A 25334-nucleotide genomic window follows, 5' to 3' on the forward strand; every position below is an offset into this window, starting at 1 on the left:
TGGCACAAAATAAAATGAATCCCTGATAAAGCCACCAAAAAAATATTTGAATTGATTCTATCAACAAATGGATTCGTAATTTGTGTCTGGGACTTGCACATCGCATTTGCGACATCAACCAAAGATTCTTTGATTACGTTCTAAGATGGTTATAGAATTATTTAAACAAAACAGTATTTGATGAAGGTAAACTAATCAGATAATTTTTTTTATATTAATGATAAATATATTTAATAAATTATCACAAAGAAATTAAAATAAGAGAATTAAGTGTTATTTGCTTTGTGTCAATTAGTTTGTCATAGTTTGACTTGAAATGAAATTTTAGTAAAGAACACCTTTGAATATTATAGTATTATATATATATATATATATATATATAATGTACTAAAATATCATTTAATTTGTGGTCTGAAACATGACATGTGAAATAATGAAATTAAAAAAAAATTTAATCGTGAAAGAAACAACTTTTTGAAACAGACTAAAAAAGCAAGATGACATAATTTTAGTGTTACAAAATTAGACCTAATGGGAGGTCTATAAAATTAGAAAAAACTACATAACTAAGCAAATATAGCTATATATATATATGCATAGTCTAGTGATACTTTCAAAAATTATTTAACATATCCCTATTTAGAGTTTTATAAAAATCTTTCATTTTTCTCTTCTCTAAAACTGTTGTTATGAATAGTAATTAGGCACACTATAGCTACTATTCATAACTATGGTGCAAACTATAACTATTTATGAAAATTATCCCCCTTTTTTTATATGCCAACAAAATCAATTATGCAATTTTCTCAATTTTGTATTATGAACTCATATAGATAAAGTACATAATATGTTGAACATCAACAATAACAAATTCAATGTAATACATGTGGAGTTGAAGAGAATATAGTGTACGCATACCTTATCTTTGCCTCTGCCTTATCCTTGTCTATGGAAAGATAGAAAGACCGTTTTTGATAGACACTTGACTGAATGAAAGATGAATAGATGCAACATAATAAGCAAAAGCAACAACAAGAAAATAAAATAATGAAACTAAAGACTGACATGTAGTAATAAAAAAAACAAGAAAAATAATACTAACACTTTTGAGAATAAGAAAGAAGTACACTAACCTTCCTTCCATCCACCCTAATCTTTAACCTTCACAAGAACCAATCAATGAAATAATATATTGAATAACACCACTATAATATTCCGCATAATTTCATAAGTAGAGTCTAAAAAAAATAATATATACACAACTCTACCCCATCTTCCGAAAGTAAAAGGACTATTTCAAATAGACCATCAACTCAAGTATATTAAATTGCACATTAATACCATCAAAGTTTAATAAATAACTCTTTATGGCTTTTAATTAAAAAAACTTTTTACCTTTGAATAAAATAAATTAATAGGCAATAATTTGGATATAATCACACCAAATAAAACCCCTAATCAAAATGGTAAAGTTAAGACACTCTTTAAAACCCTCATGAGCCGTTCTTCTGTACTTCTCTTCTCCGCCACACCGAATGCAAAAACCCTAAAATGATTGCATAACACAAAATTGTCTTCTTTCAATTCATTCAATCACCGGTACAAGACTTTGATTATCTACTTCAATATCGATTGCATTTCACTCATTCGCATATATTTTTTCAAAATAGTACGCAGCAAATCTTCTTCTTCTTGTAGTGATTGGAGATGGTATCGAATTCAAAACCAGAAAGTGGGACTCATGTTCTATCTGCCGGCGTACGGGAAATACTAGAATCTATCAAGGAAGTCGTTGGAAATCATTCTGATGCTGATATATATGTAGCTCTTAAAGAAACCAACATGGACCCTAATGAAACTGCTCAGAAATTGCTCAATCAAGGTGTTCTATTTGACCCCTTTTTGTTATTTTTATTGGTTTATGCTCAATTAGAGCTGAATGGGTATAGAGGATTCGTACTGCCTATTTCGAATAGTTTGTGATTGAATAGTTGTTCTTTTGCTTTCTTGATTATGCTGCATTTTGTTTGATCAAATTAGTACAAGCAAGGACCTGTTTGGCCATATATTTTGGAAGCATTTTTTGGGCCAAATATCTGTTTTATCTAGTTTTTGGGAGGCTAGTTTTTCAAATCCCAAAAGCTGTTTCAAACCTGTTTTTGGGCCAAAATATAACCAAATCTAACTTTTTGGTGTTGCATCCCGTTTAGCGTTTGCTGCCCAGTAGTAGGGGTTTTGTGAGAGGCCATGATTGGATTCTGAACCCATAAATTCTTTGTGGTAATGGGTAGGGTCTAAGGATTTAATGTAAATGCATAAGGGCATTTTCAACTATATGTTTCTTTATTAGAGCTTGCATCTACTGTCAATTTGGTGCTTCGGCCACTGCCTTTTTTGGAAGTCTTGGAGAGCAGGAAGGGTTTGGAGGTCAAGTATTAAGGTAGAAGGTTGTTTGGTAGTTGAGCCTTCTCTACAGTAAAAGGATAGGCTTGGTGGTCGTATTTGGACCTTCTTTCTTACCAGGGGTAATAGCACTATTCTCGTTGTTCTTTATTCTTCGATTTCGGTTATCACCTGTGTTTTTTACGCTTCGATTACCACATTATTTTGTTCTCATTACTGTTCTTTTCATTTCACATTATTTCGTTGTGTTACTGCCTTTGTTTCTGTGTTCTCTTTTTCAAAATGCTTGGAAATGTTTTAAGTTACTTGTTTCAAAAAAAAAACTTGGAAATGTTTTATTTTAAGCCGACGATCTATTGGAAGCAACCTCTCTATCTCTGCGAGGTAGGGGTAAGGTCTGTGCATATTTTACCGTCTTCAGATCCCAGTGGGATTACCTTGGTATGTGGTTGTTGTTGGTACTATTGTTGCTTGGAATGGTTTTATATTCAGCAAGGTTCTGTTACAGTTAGGTTCGACTATTTTGCTCATTTGTGTACTTCTTAATCGATGATGTAAGGTTCCTGCAAGTTAATTTTAGATATCATGGGCTACTGTAATTATAAACATGCACTAGAAAGGGGAGATGTGGTGTTAGTTATAAGGATTTAAGTTATATACAATGTCATTGTATATGTAATATAGTTTACAACAACAACATACCTAGTGGAATCCCACAGAGTGGGGTTTGTGGAGGGTAGAGTGTACGCAGACCTTACCTCTACAACTTGAAGGTAGAGGGCATGCAATATAGTGTACCTTCCTAAATTTTCAAATTATCAATCCATTCTTGAATTGTTGTTGGATCTTTCCAATAAGATGGTAAAATATTATTTCCTCTGTAAGTACATAAAAGTTAATCACTTACAGAGGAAATAATATTAGGGTATATAGAAGGCTAGTAAGGGTAGAAGGCTAGCAGGGGTAGAATGTTTGTCTTGCCTTGTGATGGTTTAGGGTTGGTCTTAGGTCTAGGCGTGCCATTATAGTTGTGTTTTTATTGCCCTTGATTATCCCATTATCTTGATATTGATATTGTGCTTGTCTTATAGAATTTGCATCGCCTTTCGTTTCAGCTGTTATGATATATATATATATATATATTATATTGTGATTCTCCCTTTATTGGGACTGTTACTTTGAGCCGAGGGTCTTTCAGAAATAGCCTCTCTATCTCCATGAGATAGTGGTAAGGTCTCTGTATTACACTCTATCCACCCCAGCCCCACTTGTGGGATTTCACTGGGTATGTTGTTGTTGTTGTTGTTGTACTTAATCATATTCTAACTTTTCTTCCTAGAAAAGTAGAAAACTGATGTGCCCATGGATTATTTTTACTCCATCAGATTTATTAGTTTTATTCGGTTTTAGTCTTCTGATGGATACCAGTGAGATTGCTGCATTTTGGTGCCGGTTTTACCCAGTATCCTCCAATATGGAACAATCTGTATTCACCAGAAAAAAAATCATCTTTTTCTTCATTCTCTGATGTGAAGCGTGTCTAATGCTTCAGTTTTTGCTTTCAGATCCATTTCATGAGGTGAAGCGAAAAAGGGACAGAAAGAAAGAGGTAAATGTTATCAAACTGTTCTGTGGTTCTAGTTCGTATGTGATGTGCTTGGCTGATTAGTATACTTGATGTCCATTGCTGTCAGACAAACATTTGATACTTTTTCTTTTGGGTAAATCTGTCAAATTCTACTCGAACTGCAAGGAAATTGCATGTTTCTTTCTCTTGTTGAAGTTGATTTCTAAGATTGATAGTGTCCTCTTATCGATGTATAATTGTTGACTGGTGACTGCACTTATTTTTTTATTTTACTACAGTTTTTTATTTTAATTCTAACTGAAACTATCTTTCGTCTTGCTTCAGAACCATGGGTATAAAAATTCTACTGCTCCAGAAAATGGAAGTTATTCAGAGCTTGGTGCACAAGAAATGAGGGCCAACACACATATCAATCATAATATTCGAAGAGGGAGCTACAATCGAATTGCTTTACCTGGTAATTTGATCTTATGTCAGATTCATGTTCTTATGCTTACCTTAGTCTTGATGCCCTTTTATGAATGAAATACCTTACTTTATCAAAAAAATGTTTTGTAGTACCTTAAGGTCCTAGATTTCCTGGGGAGGTGCTGGTTGTGGGAGGTTATTGAGCCTTTTGCAATGCAATAGAATACTTACACCCTTAGTTGTTGAAAGATGATCTCTTATAGAGGCATCTTTGTTTTAAAGAACCCAAAAGCTTCTAGATGTTTGTAAATGTTGTTCTATTGGTGGAGGAAAAGGCATTTGAAGTGCATCAGTTGTAAGAAGAAGCTCCCTTTGTGCATGCTCGATTTTGTGCAGAGAACCATGTCTTAAGTGGGTCATCAGATGTACATGTAGTATATATCTGGGCGGAGACAGGGATTAAGGTCTTTGCAATCTCAGTCGCAAGTGCTTTTAGTGGCAATATGTAATTGTTGACTGATCTACACAACCCAACTGTTAAATTCAACTCTTTTTGATAAGTAAACATAACAGGGTACATCGGGGTTGCACTGATTAAAAATAAGAATTAGGATACAGCAGATCATTAGAAAACCCAGCCGCTACCTGCTCTAATCAGCGAGCTGAGACTGTTATATTCAACTCTCCTGCTTACCCTGCATCTTCTGTGAATATGTTGGTGTTCTTAATTTTTACTGAAGACCATTTTCTTTTTGTTCTACAAGTCATTGATAGTTTGATACTTGTTAAGAAAAAGAAAACTACCAGTCATTGATGTCAAAAAGTCAAAAGTGCAGAAAAGTTATGTCAACCGGAGCTTTAGGTGCAGAGCTTAATTGAAGACTCTAGTAAAGAAACTGAGAAGCATTTTGTGTGTGTGTTTGTGTATATGTAGGTGTAATGCAAAAGACAAAAAAAGCTACACATACAAACAAGAATTGTATGGACAAAGATAAAAATATGTAGTGTCCATTAAAATAAGAAGATAAAATCTGTAATTTAGTTGAAATGTATATGAAGTAAACCATTCTCTTATCGTTTCCTGGTAAAATTAATTAGCACTTGTGTAAAAAAAAATCACATAAGAAGTAAAATCCATGTCAATGTAGTGCAAATGCACGAATGTAGTTTTTAAGTTCTTAATGAAGATGTTCCGACTACTTGAGGAACTCTTAATTTTTCTTAATTGAAAACATATTTCTTTTTTGTTTTATCTAATAATATATTCCAATATATTTCTTAAACATTTAATGTTTCACTTTTTCAGCTTAAGCATTCCTCAAGTGCATCTTTTGACAATAGCACTAATGATAACTAAATCTCCCTTTCTTCAGTTAATTTCTGGTGATTCTATAACATACTTCTTAGTTGTTTGACTTTGTTCCCTGAGGCATGTTAAGGTATGCAATTTGATTGCCAATTATCTCTAGATGCAGGATTTACTCGAGAATTCCGTGTTGTGCGAGATAATAGAGTTAACCAAAATGTCAATAGAGTGGTAAAGGCTGTCCAGACTTCTACATCTGCTGAACCAGTGATTTCAAATTCTTCTGTACAGAGGTATATCGTGCTTTCTTGTTTCTAGTACAGTAATACTTTCCACACTTAGAGAGAACTGGCTGATCAAAGTAATGTAAATATAGTACATTGACCTCCACATGATATCTTGATCAAATATTCATTTTCTAAGTTAGACAATATCAGTGAGCTGTTAAATTAAAGGGTGGACCTGGAATTGATTGAATGCCGTGAGATGTTTTTTGGAAGTTGAGGTGTATTTCCTACAATGTTCATGGCTTATATAATGATGTTTGAGTCAAATGGTGATCAAGCTCTTATGGTAACTAGCTATCCCCCCCCCCCTCCCCCCCAAATTCCCTTTGCTTTTTATTTTTTTAGGCATAGCTTTGGGGCTAGTGGAAATATAGGCTTGCCAATTATGTTCATGTATGTGTAACCTCTGTGTCAGTTCTGCGTATTTCAATCTTTTGTGCACTTCAGATTTAAGTAAAATTGAACCCCACCCCTCTCTCAGTTATTTTTTCATGGGTCTACCTTGATAATATACCATTTCCATCTTAAATCAGATTAATTGCTACAACTGACGTGAACACTAAGAAATATTGAAGTTTGGGATTAATATATTTAAAATTATAGTTGAACAGGCAATTACTCAAATTTTAACATAATAGTTGAACAGGTAACATAGTCTAGTTGACATATGCTTGTTTACTGTTGTTATTGCATGTGTAATGATTCGCTATCTATGTAATGTCTAATACATTTTTTTGGTACTTTTTTCCTAAGATATCCGAGGACGGTGTCACATATTGAGTATTATCCTTTTATTCCACTCAAATTGAATGCATGTCTACCTTTTATCGTGTAGCTGCATTAATTTTTGTTGATTTTCGACCAACGTTGACCATTCTCTATTCACGGATATATTGTACCTTAAATATTACTGTGCCTCACTATTATGAGAATCATACCTCTATTCATGTACCTTTGAATTTTGCTTTTCTACCTATTATTTTAAAGCGTAAAACTCCTAAAAGTTTTTTGGTTCAGCAGTGCCAACATATCTTCTCTGTCTTCTTGTGATCATTTTTACTGCATTTGCTGTATATACGGTATAAGGTGCGAGTCTAAGCTAGTAATGTATATGTTTTTCTTGTTGGACTTCGCAGCAGTTCAAAAGGGACCTCTGGCAATACTCTATCTACTGGGAGTCGTTCATCTAAAGCTCCAAATAGGAATTCTCAACATACACACTCCAATGATGCTAATTTAAGTAGTACCAATGGTCAAGGTTTGTCTGGTGAAATGCATGCATCTGTTTCAAATGCTGCTTCACAGATAGGAGGGGTGAAGCCAAATGGTTCTCGGCCACATTCTATTACATCATCTAGCAATTCTGTCATTGGGGTTTATTCTTCCTTTTCAGATCCCGTTCATGTACCATCTCTTGACTCCAGACCAGCTGCAAAAGTTGGTGCTATTAGACGTGAGGTAGGGGTGGTGGGTGCTCGTCGCCAGTCCACTGAAACTTTTGCCAAGTCCTCATCTTCACAAAGCAGGTCATCTTCAAACTCCCACATGGAGCAGGCCAGACAGGATGGTGGTAACTCTAAAGGATCACTGCGACCTTTGAGCTCGAATTCTAGAAGTGACCAGAGTGCAATATCTGATTCCCCTAAATCCAGCTTGCCAATGAACAGGCCTCTCTCGGGAAATCAACATATTAACAGACCGCATCAATCTGCGGGTCATCAGAAAGGTAGGCGCTTCATCTTAATATGTATCTTTCTCTTTTTTCTTGCTGCTATTATTTCAATTGGATCTGGGGCATCCTAATAAAGAAAAGGTCGTTCAATTCCTACTCATGCTTGAAGAATAGGGTTAAAGTAAGCAGTAAAATAAGAAGAAAGGGAACAGGGGGGTTTGGGGGGGAAGTGCCCTGAAAGTTACCATCACCATCTGATTTAGTGAATAAATGGTTTCCGAATGGTGCTATGTTGGCTCTTTCTGCATGTGCTCATTTTCTAGGTAACCTCACTACATTTTCTTTTTTGTCCTTATATAGCTGTTCAGTGGAAGCCTAAGTTAACAAAGAAGTCAAGTGTTACAGATCCCGGGGTTATTGGAAAACCTTCTGAAGGTGTCTCTTTAACCAGTAAGTCAGAAGACTTGGAAAACGAAGGATTTCAGTTGCAAGATAAGATGTCAAGGCTAAACATCTCAGAGAACGTGATCATAGCTGAGCATATTCGTGTTTCTGAGACTGACCGGTGTCGCCTGACCTTTGGCAGCTTTGGAGCTGAATTTAAATCTGCGAAAGATTTGGAAGAAGAATCACAGACTGAGTCATCAAGGTTAGTGATGTATAATTCATACTATTCTGTCCTGGTAAATTTGTTTTTTCCTGTGAACTTTGAATATGGGGGATTTCAACATCTGTAGTATTCCCTCCTTTCCAACTATCAAACTATATGCAGGAATGAAGGCTATAATTTCAGTTAGGACACATTTTAACAGGCTATATATATATTTCACGGAATCACTCTAGGCAATTAGACAGGACCAAGCAGTTGTGCATGCATATTCAGTGCCGTAAAATTAAAAGAGTGGTCAATGGATATTCCCCCTCCTCCCCCCAAATATGAAAAAAAAAAAGTCATTTGAAGGAATGGTGAAGGTGGATATTTTACTTTACTATACTACAAATTATAAGATGGTATAGCACAGAGGGGCCCATCAACATGCTTGCCAATGTAGGTGTACTTTTGGAATTATCTGTTTTTCTGGCTGAGCTATATTGCACGGTGAGGTCTAGAGATTTAAAAGCCAGGAGATTTTTATCTAATTCCCATCACGCCCTTTTACTTGTTATGCATCTAGTTGCAGTCCTTTTTAAAAAGTCTCATTCTGCCCTTCCTTTTGCACTTTTTACGGTAAATGCACTGGTGCACTTTGCTAAATTTATGAATGTATGAGCCTCTTCTCAATGGCCAAAAAGGTATTACGGTTGCTGATGTCACATGAATGTCATGAATGGAAAATGCAGAAGTTTGGGCCCCACAAATCAGCACCAACTCAGTTCTTTGTTTATTTTTGTGTACTTCTGACGACCTCCGTTGTCTATTTAAACATTTCAGCCCAAATGTTGTTATTCACATTGCTACTATTTTTCCATTGTTGATGCTGAGTTGAAGAATCATACTAGACAACACACTAGCCATACCTTTACGCTAGACTATATTTGCGTAATCATCCTGTCATCTTTTTAAAAACTTCATTGATAAAATTATCATATTTCTCATCAGTATTTTTTATAACCTCAGTTTTAAAAACTATCTTAATCCACATGTGGGATTACCTCTCTGCTGTCCAGGTAGGGGTAAGGTTTGCATACATCCTACCCAACCCAAACTCCACTTGTGGGATTACACTGGGATGCTGTTGCTTAATCCAAATGATAAAGTATATTTGTAAATTCATTTGTTTTCTTGCAATATGAAATGTTAAATTATTTTCATTTAAAAAATTAATGCAAAATGTAATCTTTGTTGATGTGTTTAATCACATAAAGAAATATTTTATTCCATCATGAATACAATTAAGGTACATTTTAGCTAGGAAATAATGGAACTTTGTATTTAACTGTTCATTTGATTCATTTTGTTCTTAGATGATTCATAGATATAATGGATGGCTTCTATGTTAACATGGACAATAAAAGGAAATATGAACATTTTAATTATCTTATTATGAATTAGTAAAGTTTACTTGGAAAATTGCATTTGAGATTTGAATTTCACGTGTTTGCACTTGGATAGTACTTGGTAAATGTGATAAGAGCGATTCGCTCAATGCGAGTTAACGATATTGAGTGCCAATCATAGACTCCTATAAGTTGGGGTGTGACATAATGAGACTATGTTTTCATTTTAGATATTTTGCAAATAAGCACAATAAATAAAAGCATTAGTTAAGCAACCATGTAATAAAATAATTTATATAAGGTAAAATTAAATTTTAAGTCCTAAAATTTAGGATATCCTACATGATCCATATAAGGAAAGATTTAATAACACAAATTTTAATCAATTTCAAAGTTGAATATTTTGCAAACAAGCACAAAATAATAATAAAAGCATACTAATAATTAATTAAGTAGCTCTTGTAAGAATGATTTATATAAGATACATGTTAATCAAGTTGAAGTCCTAAAATTTGGGATATCATACATGGTTTATATAAGGAAAGATTTAATAACAGAACTTTTAGTCAATTTCAAAGTAAATATTAAGAAACTAATTAACTATTTGTCTAATAATGTGAAATCTATTTTTAAAAGGTTATCCACATTTTGTGTTGGGCGTCATGCTCTCTAATCTATCTATTCTATGATCCATCTATCTATTATATTCAAAATGAGAACTCCAAAACTATCTATATCATGTTAAAAATGAGAACAAAACTAAAAAGTTCTACTCCCTCTATTCCATATTGAGTGAATTTTTGAAGTTCTTTTCATTGTTCAATATAATTGAATTGTTCAAAGTTCAAGACAAATGTTTAAATTATTTTCTAGGTTTTCCCTTTCCTTTAATGAAGTTTTATATTTTCTAGGAGAAAAACTGCACTACTTGGGAATAAACAAAAGGGCAATAGTGAAAAATATGGTTTAAATTATGTCCTTTAGTGTTTTTCTTAATGGGTGTGCATCGCTTCACAAATTTTCACTTAGTATGGAATATTTAATTACCCTTCTAAATAACTTAAATGCCCGACATATATAAGATATACACCTATTCTTTATGAAAAGGTGTTGTCAATTTTAAGGAACACATCTATTCTTGGAAAGGTACATTCATGGAATGAACATACCCATATTGATTATAATTTCACGTTGTTGGTCATAACAAGATCCAACATTGTTGGTCTCACCCTATAAGATGAATTCTTGGATCAACTTTAGGTTAGGAATGCTATGTAAATAGAAGCATTGCTTAGGGAAAATGTCACAGCCAATTTCTTACCTTTCCGAACCATTGAGTTGCTTTCATGGTTCAAACTATTAAATTCTCTGTCATCTTATTATTGATGCTTTGTATAAAGCAAAAAGAAAATAATAATCAGGAATGGACTATATATGGAGAAAACATGTAGTGTCAAGCCAAATTTATTAGCCAGTGTGATACATGACTCAAAAATGTATCTGACCACGATAACATCAACTTGATATGTGTATCGATCACCTTGTAATATGCACATTAATTGACACGAAGATTTTTTTAAAAAAGTATTTTGATTTACATATGATCAATGTATGTGATTCTCTATTAAAACTTGTTATGCTTCTCTACTATTAATCTATTATGAAAGTGGGAAGCCCTTAACTATAAAGTTGAAAGACCAATTTGTCAATTGTTAGACCTTTTTTTCTCTAACAAAAGAGAGGACGAGAAAGCTAGGGAAAATAAGGTAAAAGGGACCTTTGAGAGTTAAATGAAGGATAGGGGATTTGTATTTTTTTTATTTTTTTTTATATAAATTTTAATTAGATGTTAATTATGAAGAGATGGGGTTGAATTAGAATATTTAAAAGTTTAGGGTAAAAATTAAAAGATCAAAAACTTTTAATAAAACCCTAATTTTCATTCATTTACTCCACTTTTTTAAACTTATGTTCTCTATTTCCCTCTTCTCTTCTCTCTTCTGTTCTTCATTTCCCTCTTCTCTTCTCTTTTCTTCATTTTTTTTAACGCTCTTGTTTCTTTTTCTTCCTTAACTTCTTTACTTTTTTCCTTCTCTGTTTTTCCCTTTCTGTTTAAACTTTTTGTGTTTTCATCTTCTTCCTCTTCAGATGTTGTCATTCTCATTTTTTTCTTCACTCCGATTTGATTGTGAAAACTATATTAAAAAATTGATGAAAAGAGATGAGAACAGAAGAGAGGATATGTTGTAAATATTTATATAAACATGAGTTGTTCAAGCAACCAAGAAGATATTTAAACAACCAAAAGTTGTTTAGTTCAAACAACCATAAGATATTTAAACAACCCTAAATTGTTTAGTTCAAACAACAAAAGTTGTTTAAACAACCAAAAATTATTTAAACAACCAAAAGTTGTTTAGTTCAAACAATCAGAAGATATTTAAATAACCCTAAGTTGTTTAGTTCAAACAACCAGAAGTTGTTTAAACAATCAAAAGTTGTTTAGTTCAAACAACCAGAAGATATTTAAACAGCCCTAAGTTGTTTAGGTGTTTTTTACAACCCTCTTATATGTTGGACCTATTTGTAAATAATAAAACTTTGGGGTGTATAAAAATATTCTTTTTTAAATTAGCATAACTCATTAATACCTAATTATACTAGAGTCCCTTTTACCCAATTTTTAAAACTTGTGTCCTATATCCTCAAATAGATAACTCAAAAGTCTCTTTTAATTAAAATCCCCAGAAAGCTACATATTTAATTCCCCAAATGTCCAAAATACCTTTAAATGTGAATTAGGAGTATAATATAGACTTAATACATAGCCAACTCCTTAAACTTGCGAAGATATTCCATTTAGACACTCGAACTAAGCCTTGTTCCAATTGAACACTTCAACTCCTAATAAAGTGTTCCAGGTAGACACTTCGATTTAAATTTTGAAAAGACTTTTGTGCGTGTTTTCATTCGGCTTTCAGATAGTCAAGTTAAACTACGTAAAATATGTCGTCTCATTTAATTATACGCATTAAACCTCAAGTTGTAAAAGGGAGTTTACAGCTTATTGAGGTGAATTCATATAATTAAATGAAATGACATATTGTATGTGGTTAACTTAACTACCTAATACATGAATGAGACCGCACACATTTTTTTTTTTAAATATTTGAACCAAAAGTATCTAATTGGAATCCTTTATTAGGAGTTGAAGTGTTCAGTTGAAACAAAGCTTAATTGGATTGTCTAAATGAAATATCCTACTTTGAAATATCCTGACAAGTTTAAGGGGTTGGGTATGTATTAAGCCTATAATATACCCAAATGAAACTAGTTAATATTTCAACAACTTCATCAAACCATGTGCTTTGATTATGAATCAAGATACCTACTTTGAAGTACTATTTATAATTGGTCTTTTAATATGTCGCATGTATTTTGTTTATTATTTCAGCTTTTCATTTATGTGTCTTAGTTTGAATGTACATGCAATATAAGAAAGACTCGAATTTTGTGGTAATAAAATTGAAGATGTGTGAAGTGTACCAAAATGCCCTATGAAGCTTACGATATTAAACATGATATGTGGATCTTGGAATTAAAGAGTTGCTAAATATAGGAAGTACAACAACAACATACTCGGTGAAATCCCACAAGTGGGGTCTGAGACTATATAGGAAGTGACATTTCTATTTAAACAAATGAAAAAAGTAAATAAAACACATAAATTAAAATAAGATAAGTGTTTAACACAGAAGACTTGAAAATTGTTAGGTGCAAAAAGAGTGTACCATAGATAGAGTAGAGCCATTTGGATGCCCCTTTTTGTTTGATTGTACCATGGTCTTAGTCTCGATTAAAGAAGAAGTCTCAAAAAATGATTAAAGTACATTTACGAGAATTTGTTATAAGTTACATTGATTACTTGAGTTTAATATAAAAATACACATAATTTATTCGTATAACGTTTAGAAACTTATTTGAATTTTTCTAGCGTATGAAATCATTAAATTACGTGTTCTGACATGCTTAGTAAAAAAACGTCTTTCCTAATCACTGAAAGGTAGAAGAAGAGTAACTTTGTTTCCTTTTATTTTAAAAGTAGATAAGTAGATATTTTATGTTGCATTTCAAACAAATTCCAAAATAAAAAGCAACTCAATGTTGCATTGCTTAACCAAGCTTTTCTATCATGACTATTTATAATATTCTTGAAGACAATTTGATGAGTACACTTGCAATTTTTTGTTTAACGGTGGCTATTAGACTCTTAAGTTCGATAAGTATGATTTACAGTTTATCCTTTCAGAAAATGTTGAACTGCACTTTCCCTAACCTAACAAGATATAACAAACAAAAGTAAGAAGGGAAGATTACAAAAATCAACTTAATATTAAAGGTAGAACTTGGGCCTGTCATTACTAGTATCCTTATAGAAGGGAATGGAGAAGGCTGTCATTTTATTTAGCAAGCTAATGTAACAGCCTAAAATACCCATTGTAATCTGCCAGATTGTATATGCAGTAATAAGTAGTCATACATGCATGTATTCAATGATCTTGATGCTTCTGTTTTCAAATCAACTACTTTTGTCTTTCAATAGGAAATTGTGGACAGATGTTTTTGTTTTCCCCCTTGAAGTTTGAATGTTTCACTGATTCTGGAAATGATTCAAATTTTGTGGTAGACTGTCAGTTTTGGTTTCTGAATCTTCCACTGAGGATCCTGTTAGGAGCGAGCAATTAGATTTGGCTGATGACCGCGTCCAGAATCCAGGGTCTACTTCTCCTGGATCTGGTGTAATTTTAGATCAGAAGCTGGCAGATAATAGAGAGTCTTCAAGTCCCGAGGATTTGGGTAATTATGCAGAAGTTGGGTTGGTTCAAGATAACTGTGCATCATATACTCCCCCAGAGTCTCAACAGCAGCAAGATGCTTCTAATTTATCAAGTTTCTCGGTGAGTTTTGTTCTTTCTGGTTTTTCATGTAATTCGGTTTGTGGTATTATTTCTAATGTTCTGTTTCCTCCTCTTCTATTTTTGCGCTTTTGCATGGGATGCAAGCAGGCCTACGATCCCCAAACTGGGTATGATATACCATATTTTAGACCTGCAGTAGATGAAGCTCTTCGCGACCAGGGTTCCCAGGAGGTAAAATTGAATTAAACTGTTTAACAATCATTATGCCTCACTTCTCTTCAGGTGCCTAATTGTGGTCTTGACTCAGAGATATATCCCATCATATTATCATCACACTGCTGGACTTTTATCTGAGTTCATGTATGAATTCATTTGTACTCTAGGTTGACTCTATTCTGTAATATTACAATTTTTGATGTTTTCTGAAATTCAGGCCCTCAGTTCACACGCTGCAAATAGCATGCCTGTATCGTCAATTCCAATGGTGCAGCAAGTACAACAGCATCAACCAATTACCCAGATGTATCCCCAAGTTCATGTTTCCCATTATGCTAATCTTATGCCATACCGCCATGTTTTCTCTCCTGTCTATGTTCCTCCAATGGCTATGCCTGGCTATTCTAGTAACACTGCTTATCCTCATCCACCAAACGGTAGCAACTACTTGCTGATGCCTGGTGGTGGCTCCCATCTTAGCGCAAATGGACTCAAGTATGGAATCCAGCAGTTCAAGCCTGTTCCCACAGGCAGTGCTTCAGGGTTTGGAAGTTTTACTAGTCCAACTGGCTATGCTATAAACACTCCTGGTGTAATTGGCAGTGCAACAGGTCTTGAAGATTCATCTCGGATAAAGTACAAGGATGGTAATCTTTATGTTCCTAATCCACAGGTGAATACCCAGTTTTCCTTTCACTTTTATGATTTAACAACAGTTTTTCAGAGTCTGATATTTATGGAATACAACAATACCCATTGCCATACCTTCATTCCTAATCCCAAAGAAAATAAAAATAAAAAGTCAGTGGTCTCGTAGAAGTATCCATGCTATATAACATTATTGGTCAGATTTTTCTTTAATTTCCTTACAGCAAGTATTTTATTGTGATTCCACTGCCTTCTTTTCCCATCCTAAGACCAACCTTTGGAACGTCTGTAATATCTTAATCGCACTACTATCTTGCTCTCTTTAATCTTATTTTGTAAATAGCCCTTGGTCTTGAGGGAGGTTAGACCAAAGGGATTGTGCTGAACAGAGGAAACTACAGAGAACAATTTTTGTGGTACTTGGGAAAAAGGGGAGAGAAATCGAGAGAACCCGCATGGACAATAATATATCAAATTGTGCCTGGGTTGGCCCTGGAAAGTTCCTTAGGGTTCAAATTATGGTTTAGTCAGAGTTCCTTGTGGTTTTATGGTTTGGCTCAAGTAAAGTGGTTAAGCTTTTTAAGCTTAGGCAGTCTAACGAAGGTTAAAAACAAATGCCTGTTCATTTGGTTTAAATATGTGGCTGCTTGTCATTTCTGCTAATGCCAAGGCAGGACTATGTAGAACCGGGACATTTTCCTCCTTTTGAAGTGTGTTAATGTGTAGACTACTGAACGATGTTTTATTGCTGTTAGAACAACAGATATTTTTACCATCTTTCACAAACATTCAGCTATGGAGGGTGCTAATTTGATATTGATATGGTCCTTGAATATTGGTTGACAGGCAGAGACATCTGAAATGTGGATGAATCCAAGGGATATTTCTACTATGCAGTCAGGATCATACTACAGCATGCCTGGGCAAACTCCTCATGCCACGTATCTCCCATCTCACAGTGGACATGCTTCTTTCAATGCTGCTGCTGCACAATCATCCCATATGCAGTTTCCGGGCTTGTATCATCCACCTCAGCCTGCTGCAATGGCTAACCCTCATCATATGGGCAGTGCCATGGCTGGAAATGTTGGGGTTGGTATGGCTGCAGCTGCTCCTGGAGCTCAAGTGGGTGCGTATCAGCAACCTCAATTGGGTCATCTGAATTGGACAGGGAACTTCTGATGAATATCTGTTAATTTTGGCCCTATTTTATGTGGGATTACTTTAGCTATAGGATTTTCCTTTTCTTGTGGAATGAGAAGCACATAGTATTTCCAAATCAATGCTTCAATGTTAATATTTTCCCCTGTTTGGTGTATTCATTGTCAAGTAGCCCCACATTACCCATTTTCCTTGTGGGGTACAACACATATTGTGTTCGGTTGATAGTATAACTTTATCATGGGATAAATTTATATTGACAATCAAACACATTATAAATTTTATCCCAAGCTTAATCGTGCACTTTCTCCTCTACGAAAGGACGACTCTTAAAACATACCAACTCATGCATATCCTGACAAACTTAAGTTAAAAGCTTTATACATTTGCATGTTTTTGATATTTTTGGATTTAAATTATGTAATGATTATATGGGTACAATCATCAAAAACAAAACTTGCAAAATGCAATTCTTGTTTAGAATATATATACGAGTCTTTAAAACTAATTATTTAAAAAGATGAAGTTTTTCATGAAAGAGAAGTAGCAACACATGAAAATCATAGTAGAAAACTTTTGAGCACTTTGAACCCGTTTTAGATTTATACGTTTTTTTGTATCTAATTTATTTTTAGCCAATTGATTATTTATAAATATTTTAGATAAGCCATTATTAAATCATAGTTCTCATCTTCAAAATGTATATAGATCCTTAATTTTAACTTTACCAATTTTGTTATTTCTCTTTTTCTTAAATCATTTCCCTCTATTGATGGTGAATGAAGGAAAGGTAGAATATAATTTGAGTGTATTCTTTTCTTTGTTTTATTTAGATCTTGATTAGGTGGACGTTAAACTGTTAAACTGCGTAATAAATGTGAATGAATAAGGGTGCAATGTCTTAGGAGCTCTAAGACATTGCAAGGCTAAGTGACAGGTGCAATATCTTAGGAACTCTACGACATTGCAAGGCTAAGTGACACGTCAAAGGCTAAGTGAAAGCCAAAAAGTTGCCTATTCAAAGTTGGTGGAGTGCGTGGACGAAGAAGAGAAGCGGACGCTTAAGAAAATATATAGGACCATGAAGACAAAAGTTAAGTTAGCAGTTACAGTTGCTAAGACGGCTATTTTCGAGTGCTTGTATGTCGAGCTAGGGGACAAAAGTAGGGATAGGAAATTTTATAAGGTTGCGAAAGCAAGAGAGAGAGGGGCTCAGGACTTGGATCAAGTGAAGTGCATCAAATATGAGGAAGGCAAGGTGTTCGTGGAAGAGACCTCCACTAAGCAAAGATGGCAAATATACTTCCACAAACTCTTAAACGAAGGAGGGGACATAGACATTGTGTTAGAGTGTAAATTCAGTGTTGAATTGAATGAAGAGGATGTGGAAGTAAGGCTTGCCACACAGACTATTCTTAAGAGAAAAAGATTTATGTATCTTGGATATGTAATCTAGGATAGTGGGGACATCGACGATGATGTCACACATTGTATTGGGGCGGCATAGATAAAATGGAGGCTTGCCTCTGGAGTCTTGTGTGATAAAAGATACCACCTAAACCTAAATGTAAGTTCTACAAAGTGGTGGTTAGACTATCCTTATTGTATGTGGTGGAGTACTGTTAGCTAGTCAAGAACTTACATGTTCAGATAATACATGTTGCAGAGATAAAGATATTGAGATGGATGTGTGGGCATACCAAGAGTGACAAGATTAAGAAAAAAGTTATCTGGGAGAAGGTGAGAGTCGCCTCTATGTTGGATAAAATGAGGAAAACTAGACTGAGATAGTTTGGGCATATGATGAGGAGGTACAGTGAGGACTCAGTGAGAAGGTGCGAGAGACTGGTTGTAGGGGATACGTGGAGGGATAGAGTTGATTAGACTGTACATGACGCATATCCATATTATCGAGGACATGACTCTAGATAGGAAGGAGGAAGATCGCATTTAGAGTAGAAGATTAATAGAAATTTGGTCTTGCCTTGCAAAGGTGTAGACTTGTTAGTGCCTGTCGTAGTACTAGTCATACCCTTGCAGTTCTTGCCGTATCTTGTTTATTATATTTCGATTATCACATTATTTAGTTGTTGTTATTTTTTTCTCTTGTAGATTTTACACTACTTTTCTTATTAATTGCTATGCTTTCGTCATTGTTTTCCTTTTCTTGTATTGAATTTGATGCACTTGTACCGAGAGTCTTTCGAAAATAGCTTCTCTACCTTCATGAGGTAGGTGTAAACTCTATCTTCCCCAGACCCCACTTAGTGAGATTTTATTGATATGTTATTATTGAAGATTAAATAGCTTAGAAAAATAATACAAGGGCTAAAATTGATAAGAGAAAGTTGTTTGAATGGTAAGCGCCCCTCACTTCCAACTCGAAGATTGTGAGTCCGAATAGTAAAAAAAAGAAGGAATAAAACAATAAAAAAAAGGGCAAAAAGGTTAATAAGAAAATACCGTTGAAGTGAAATGGCGTCAAATATACAAGAAATTTCTAGAATACTAAGCTATTTAGGCACATTCAAAGTTGAAGGCCATAAATTTAAAATGGTTCAAATTAAATGACGCATATGATGCCTTTTATCTTTCTCTCCAAGGCTCTCCAAAAAAAAAAGAAGAAGCTAAAACCTAGGCAATGGGAACACCCACGAAATTTTTTACTTCTCTGAGTTGCTCTGGAAATGGCATTATCTTTCAATACAATGTAGGGGTGGTAGTGGATCGGGACAACCCGACCCGATTTCGATTGAACCGATCACGGCAAGTACGTGGGATAGGGGGGTTGGGGGTACGCGGGATGGGACCGGGCCACGGACCGTCCCAATAGTCTCGTTCCCGTTCTTTCCACATTTAATTTAATTTTTTTAAAAATGCAGTAGCCTTTAGGGACCATTGGCCGATGGTTAGTGGGCCCCCAACGACTATTTCAGCCAATATACACCCTCCATTCTCCAAACACCTTCTACCCCTTAAACTTTTATTTTAATCCCAATGTTTCATAAAATACATTTTAGTCTACTTTACATTATAAATACCCCTTTATTCCTCACTATTTCTCACAAATTATCCACTCTCTCATTTTATTCTCTCATTCTACTTATCTATAATTCTATATTCTATTCTCAAATCTCAATTACTAATTTACTATCATAATATTTCTAATTCAATTTATTTATATTTATATTGTGGCTATCAAGTATCAAGTAATCAAGTTACAACAATATTTTTGGAGCAACCTTCAAGTTCAAGTATCAAATTTTGGTTATAATGGTCTATTACAACGGATCTTTGGTACATTCGTTCAAGTATCAAATAGACATTTGCTGATTTGTAGAAAAATGAAATATTTGGAGGCTAAAGCTTTCCGACAAAAAAGGCAGAGTTGATCCCGATGCCGCTAATCTTGAATCAAGAGGGGCTTCTCACATGGTTCAGGGTACATTAGATACGGAATGCTTTATTCAAGTCTTTTTTATAAACTATTATCTTACGTTAAATAAAAGTAATATATTTTAAATAATTAAACAAATTTTAAAAATTTAATACTTATCAAATTTACTTTAAAATTTGAATTTTGAAATTTAAAGTTTGAACTTTGAACTTTGAACTTTTTAATTTTGAAATTTTCAAAAAACTTAAGCATTCTTACTTAGCTAAAAAAGTTATTTAAAACCATAAGTATTCATACAATAAAAACTTAAACATAGAATAATTTGAACGATTATATCTATCAATTCCGTCCTACACCGTCCTGTCCCATTAAAGTGGTGTGACAGTACGGGACTGCCGATTCGTCCCACAAATTCCGGCCCGGTTCATCCCTCTCTCGACGGAATCCCGACTGATGGCGTCCCGGACTGTCCCAGACCATACCGCGATCGGTCATCCCAGCCCACTCGTCCCGCGACCGGTCGCCCTGCCATTACAATGTTGAACTCTTTACTTTTTGACATCTCTTTCCTAGTTGGATCGATTTCCATTCAAATCAAGAAACTTGAAACTGTACTTCGAGATTTTTCAGGAGGAAAAGAAGAATCGACAAGTTGTGACTATATGAAGCGGTTGGTTTATACAACAGAGACACTAACTTTGTTCTTGAAGAATGCTACTATCAACAAATAGGAAGTAGATGATTTGGATAGCGAATCATGGAAGAATTGTCTGAATCCTCAAAATGTTGCACTACAGAGAAGAAATCACAAGCTGGCTCTTATGAAGCTGAAAACAATCAATGATACAATCTATGCTTTCTCTGAAATGGTGAAGCCACTCTTGGTCTTCAAAAGATGATATCCCAAAGCAACATTGAAGTTATAAATCGTCTGCAATTTCTTTACAGTCACAAATAGAGGTAAGACAACACCTTGTGTTGTATTGTATCATACTTTATTGTGTAATAGATATATCTGTATTGTGTTGTGGATATATTGTATCGTAGAAACAAATCAAGCTATTCACACTTTGCGCTACTAACATCTATGATGTCTTCTATAAAGTTTTTACAATCTTATTTTGCTTTCTAGTTGCAATCCTCTGCAATGTTTGATCTATCAGGTACTTTTCCCATGTTAAATTCTTAGCTACTATGCCTACCTTTAAAGACAAATCTGATTCTATAGAGTATGTCACAAGAAATTTGAACCAAGGGAGCCTGTTTTGGTCACTTATACAACGAGCATTTTATTTGTCATTTGCTCTATTTATTTAAATATTTGGTCCCATAACAATATTTGTATGTTGCCAAGTAATGTTGATCATTCTGTACTTTTTGAATACCACTTCAAGTTTTACAAGGGATCTCCACTGTCAATCTATAAGTGAGCAAAGAAAGGAAACTGTCGTGGATACATAAATTATCTACTTTAGAAGTTGGTATGACATAACGAGTTCACTGTGGGTGTATTCAGAGTCTAGTCTGTAATACTTGACTGTTTTATTAGGAAGGTAGCTTGTTTCTTTGTGACTTAAGTTTCACCCTTTGGTTTCTGTATAATGAAGTGGAAACTTGTTGAAGATAAATTTTATACTGATATATAAGAGATTTATACACATTAATATATAACGTTATACAATATTATACAATGTATATGTAATGTGTGTGTATATACTCATCAAGATCCAAGATTAAGTTTTCATGCCTTTGGATTCAAGACAACTCAGTATCAAGACCATTAAATTCAAGTACAACCTTGAAAGTCCTTGAATTCAAGTACAAGTGAGATCAAATTTATCAAATTCACGATTGAAGATCAAGACCACCAAATTTAAGATCAAGCTCAAAAGCACACCTAGTTAATGTTTATTCTCTAACTAACAATGCATTAAGTTAGTTACAACTAGAGCGGTCAATATGGGTTGGCAAAGTTGCTTTGGAATTTTACTGGTTAGGTCGGGCTGACCCATTATTTTGGCGGATCAAAAAATAGTTAGGCCAATTACTTATGTGGGCTACAGGCCGTACCGAGCCAACCCACTTTTTTTTTAAAAAATATTTTTTAAAATTTAAATTTTAAAATATTAACACAAATATCGATAAGACAATATTACATGGTGTTTATTACTTATTAACTAATTGTCAAATTTATAAATAAAATGATCTTAATAATACTTATTAAATTTGGCTTCAAGTAAAGATTTTGTTGTATGACTCCAATCTAAAATCATTGTCATTTTATGTAAATATTTTGAATACAACCATACAATAAAATACTTTTTGTATTTGGGTTTTTGAACTTTGTAATAATCAATTTAAGACTTTAAGTTTGAACTCCTTCTCCGGACCCCGCGCATAGCGAGAGCTTTAGTGCACCGGACTGTACTTTTTTTATTTTATTTTTTACTTATTTTTTATTTTGCCCACAAACCGGCCCAACCCACATTGTTCAAACCCAATAAACTGGCAGACTTATACCGGCTGGGCTAAAAAGTCCTACATTTAAATTGGGCTCTAAAAATCTTCATACATTTAAGTAAACTTTACCTAAATCCCATAATGGAAAAGTCTAATTACTATACATCCCTCATTGTATCAAAATTACCCGATATCCCCTTTTTTTCAACTTTTCTGATACATTAGTTTTGTATCTGATACATCAATTATCTAATGAGTAATTAATGAAAATCATCTATTTATGGATAATATCTTAATATAAGGGATGATTGGTTCTTTAAATCAATTACTAATCTAATTAATGAGATTAATTTGGTTAAAAAAATAACGGTTGTGAAGTTGAAGATTCAAGCCAAAAAAACAGAGTATAAATTCAAACCAACTTCGATTTCAATTTTTTTCCAGTTTTGGTGATACATAAGTTATGTATCTGATACATCAATTGTTAAAAAAATCAATTGTTATGTCCATGAAGATTCAAGCCAAAAAATAGAGCGTCGTCTCGAATGGAAAAAACAGAGCATCAATTCATACCAAATTTGATTTCAGTTATTTTTTCACTTTTGCTGATACATAAGTTATGTATCTGATACATAACTTTAGCTATAGAATAGTTAATGCACATCAGCTATTTATGGATAAAAGATTGGCTCTTTATATCAATTACTGATCAATTAAAGAAGGCGGCAGTTATGTACGTGAATTTTAAAAATTAATGTATCGGAATCATTAAATATTGAGAAATGAGAATTTGATACATGTGCATGATGTATCATAATAAATAAAACTTGATTCATGTATCAGAATTCACAAAATGTGACACTTATGAATATTATACTCGATACAAGTTTGATACAGTAGAAATATAAAACATAAACTTTGATTTTATATTCGATTTTGACACCAGAGAAAAACATAGTAAATCTGATGTATGGAAATATTAAAACATATTAAATATGATACATTACAGTTTATGTATCAGATACATTAAAAGAATCAGAATCACCTAAAATGTTTACTATCAAAAAAAAACTACTGGACATCAATCAGTTCTCCTTGGTTTGGAGAGATGTCTCTCCTAGTTTTTTTTGGATCGTCGTTATCGCTAACACAACCATCCATGGCCTTCTGACAACAATATCTCCACCTATTGATGATTCAAAATCATCAAGAAAATTAGCCCTATATGCCGTTCCGAATCTCAATGGGTGGGACGGGATCTTCTTGATGACGTATTTCATTCCCTGCATTGACATGAAAATGGTTAAATACAACTTGAACTTTATACATAAATACGATGTATCATATGCATTAAAATATCTGATGCATGAGATGAGAATCCGATACATACAGAAGATGTATCAGAAACAATTATATATTATATTCTGATACATAAATGTAGAAGTATCAGAATCATTAAAACTTGAAACATCAAAAAATGACACTTACACATGATGTATCAGAAATAGTAAATCTCCAAAAAATTGCATTTGAAAAAAAACATTATGTATCTGATACATAAATGTATATGTATCAGAATCATTAAAACTTGAAAATAACAAATACTGAGACTTAAAGATGATGTATCAGAAATAATAATTCTCAAAAAATTGCATAAGAAACAGACATTATGTATCTGATACATAAATGTAGATTTATCAGAATCATTAAACTTGAAATAACAGAAACTGAGACTTAAACATAATGTATCAGAAATAGTAAATCTCAAATAATTGCATTTGAAAAAGACATTATGTATCTGATACATAAATGATATGTATCAGCTTCGTTAAAACTTGAAACAACAGAAACTGACACTTAAACATGATGTATCAGAAATAGAAAATCTCCAAAAAAATACATTTGAAAAAGACATTATGTATTTGATACATAAATGTATATGTATCAGAATCATTAAAAATTAAAACAACAGAAACTGACACTTAAACATGATGTATCAGAAATATAAAATCTCCAAAAAAATACATTTGAAAAAGACATTATGTATCTGATACATAAATGTATATGTATCAGAATCATTAAAAATTAAAACAACAGAAACTGACACTTAAACATGATGTATCAGAAATATAAAATCTCCAAAAAAAATTCCTTTTAAAAATACATTATGAATCTGATACATAAATGATATGTATCAGAATCATTAAAACCTTCACAAAATTTTCATTCTAAAACAAAAAACTTAATTGAACACATACCTTTGGGAGATTAGGGCGTGTTGTAACCCCTTCAATCTTGTTGTCTATTTCTTTGGGTGCATGTTTAACTGTAGCTTTCGACTTCAATTTCTCACGTAGCTTATTCATCACTGTTGGATCGTTACGATGTTTGGATCTAACTTCGTCGTAACCTTCCCAAGACGAATCAGAACCAGGAGAAACAAGAATTCGTTGATTTTTAGTGGACTGTTTGAGACCATGAACGGATTCCATTGAAGGAATGAGAAACAAAAACAGAAAGATTTATAGAAGAAAACAAATGATAAAAATTTAGAAGATTTTTCAAAGATTTTCAGAAGAAATCAAAATATACAAATTTTAGGAGAAATCAGATTGAATGAGGATGAAGTAAAATTTCATATAAGGAAAGATTGAAATATACCTTATTTGGAACCTTGAAATTGATTAATAGTTGAAGAGTAACAAATTAACTAGAGCAAATTAGGGCAAGAATAAAGGAATAGGCGGATGTATCAGAGAGGTATAGAGAGAGAAAGGAAAAAGAGGGAATTTGAAATTTTTTTGGTGTATATGGGAATAAAAGTAAATATATTAGGGGAATATGTGTAAAAGGGTAATTTTACCTACATTT

General features: G+C 33.5%; 2 protein-coding genes across 4 annotated transcripts; one reads left to right on the forward strand and one right to left on the reverse strand.

Annotated features, from left to right (window-relative positions):
* The first annotated feature begins 1467 nt into the window (after window positions 1-1467).
* LOC129902708 (GBF-interacting protein 1-like) lies at window positions 1468-16752 on the forward strand. Of its 3 annotated transcripts, none has more exons than XM_055978114.1 (10): window positions 1468-1882; window positions 3969-4012; window positions 4316-4448; window positions 5869-5998; window positions 7129-7718; window positions 8025-8313; window positions 14350-14620; window positions 14729-14812; window positions 15015-15470; window positions 16292-16752. In XM_055978114.1, the coding sequence occupies exons 1-10, from the start codon at window positions 1708-1710 to the stop codon at window positions 16625-16627; spliced, it is 2508 nt and encodes an 835-aa protein (XP_055834089.1). In that variant the 5' UTR covers window positions 1468-1707; the 3' UTR covers window positions 16628-16752. The 3 variants fall into 3 exon arrangements, with proteins under 3 accessions (XP_055834089.1, XP_055834168.1, XP_055834246.1); XM_055978193.1 differs by having other exon boundaries at window positions 7132-7718; XM_055978271.1 differs by having other exon boundaries at window positions 5875-5998.
* Window positions 16753-23547: 6795 nt separating this feature from the next.
* LOC129888995 (uncharacterized) lies at window positions 23548-24973 on the reverse strand. Its single transcript, XM_055964092.1, has 2 exons — window positions 24722-24973; window positions 23548-23746 (listed from the first exon to the last, which is right to left on the reverse strand). The coding sequence occupies exons 1-2, from the start codon at window positions 24953-24955 to the stop codon at window positions 23549-23551; spliced, it is 432 nt and encodes a 143-aa protein (XP_055820067.1). The 5' UTR covers window positions 24956-24973; the 3' UTR covers window position 23548.
* Window positions 24974-25334: the final 361 nt, after the last annotated feature.

Source organism: Solanum dulcamara, chromosome 1, assembly GCF_947179165.1.
Source record: "Solanum dulcamara chromosome 1, daSolDulc1.2, whole genome shotgun sequence".
In the NCBI taxonomy this organism is placed as follows: Eukaryota; Viridiplantae; Streptophyta; class Magnoliopsida; order Solanales; family Solanaceae; genus Solanum; species Solanum dulcamara.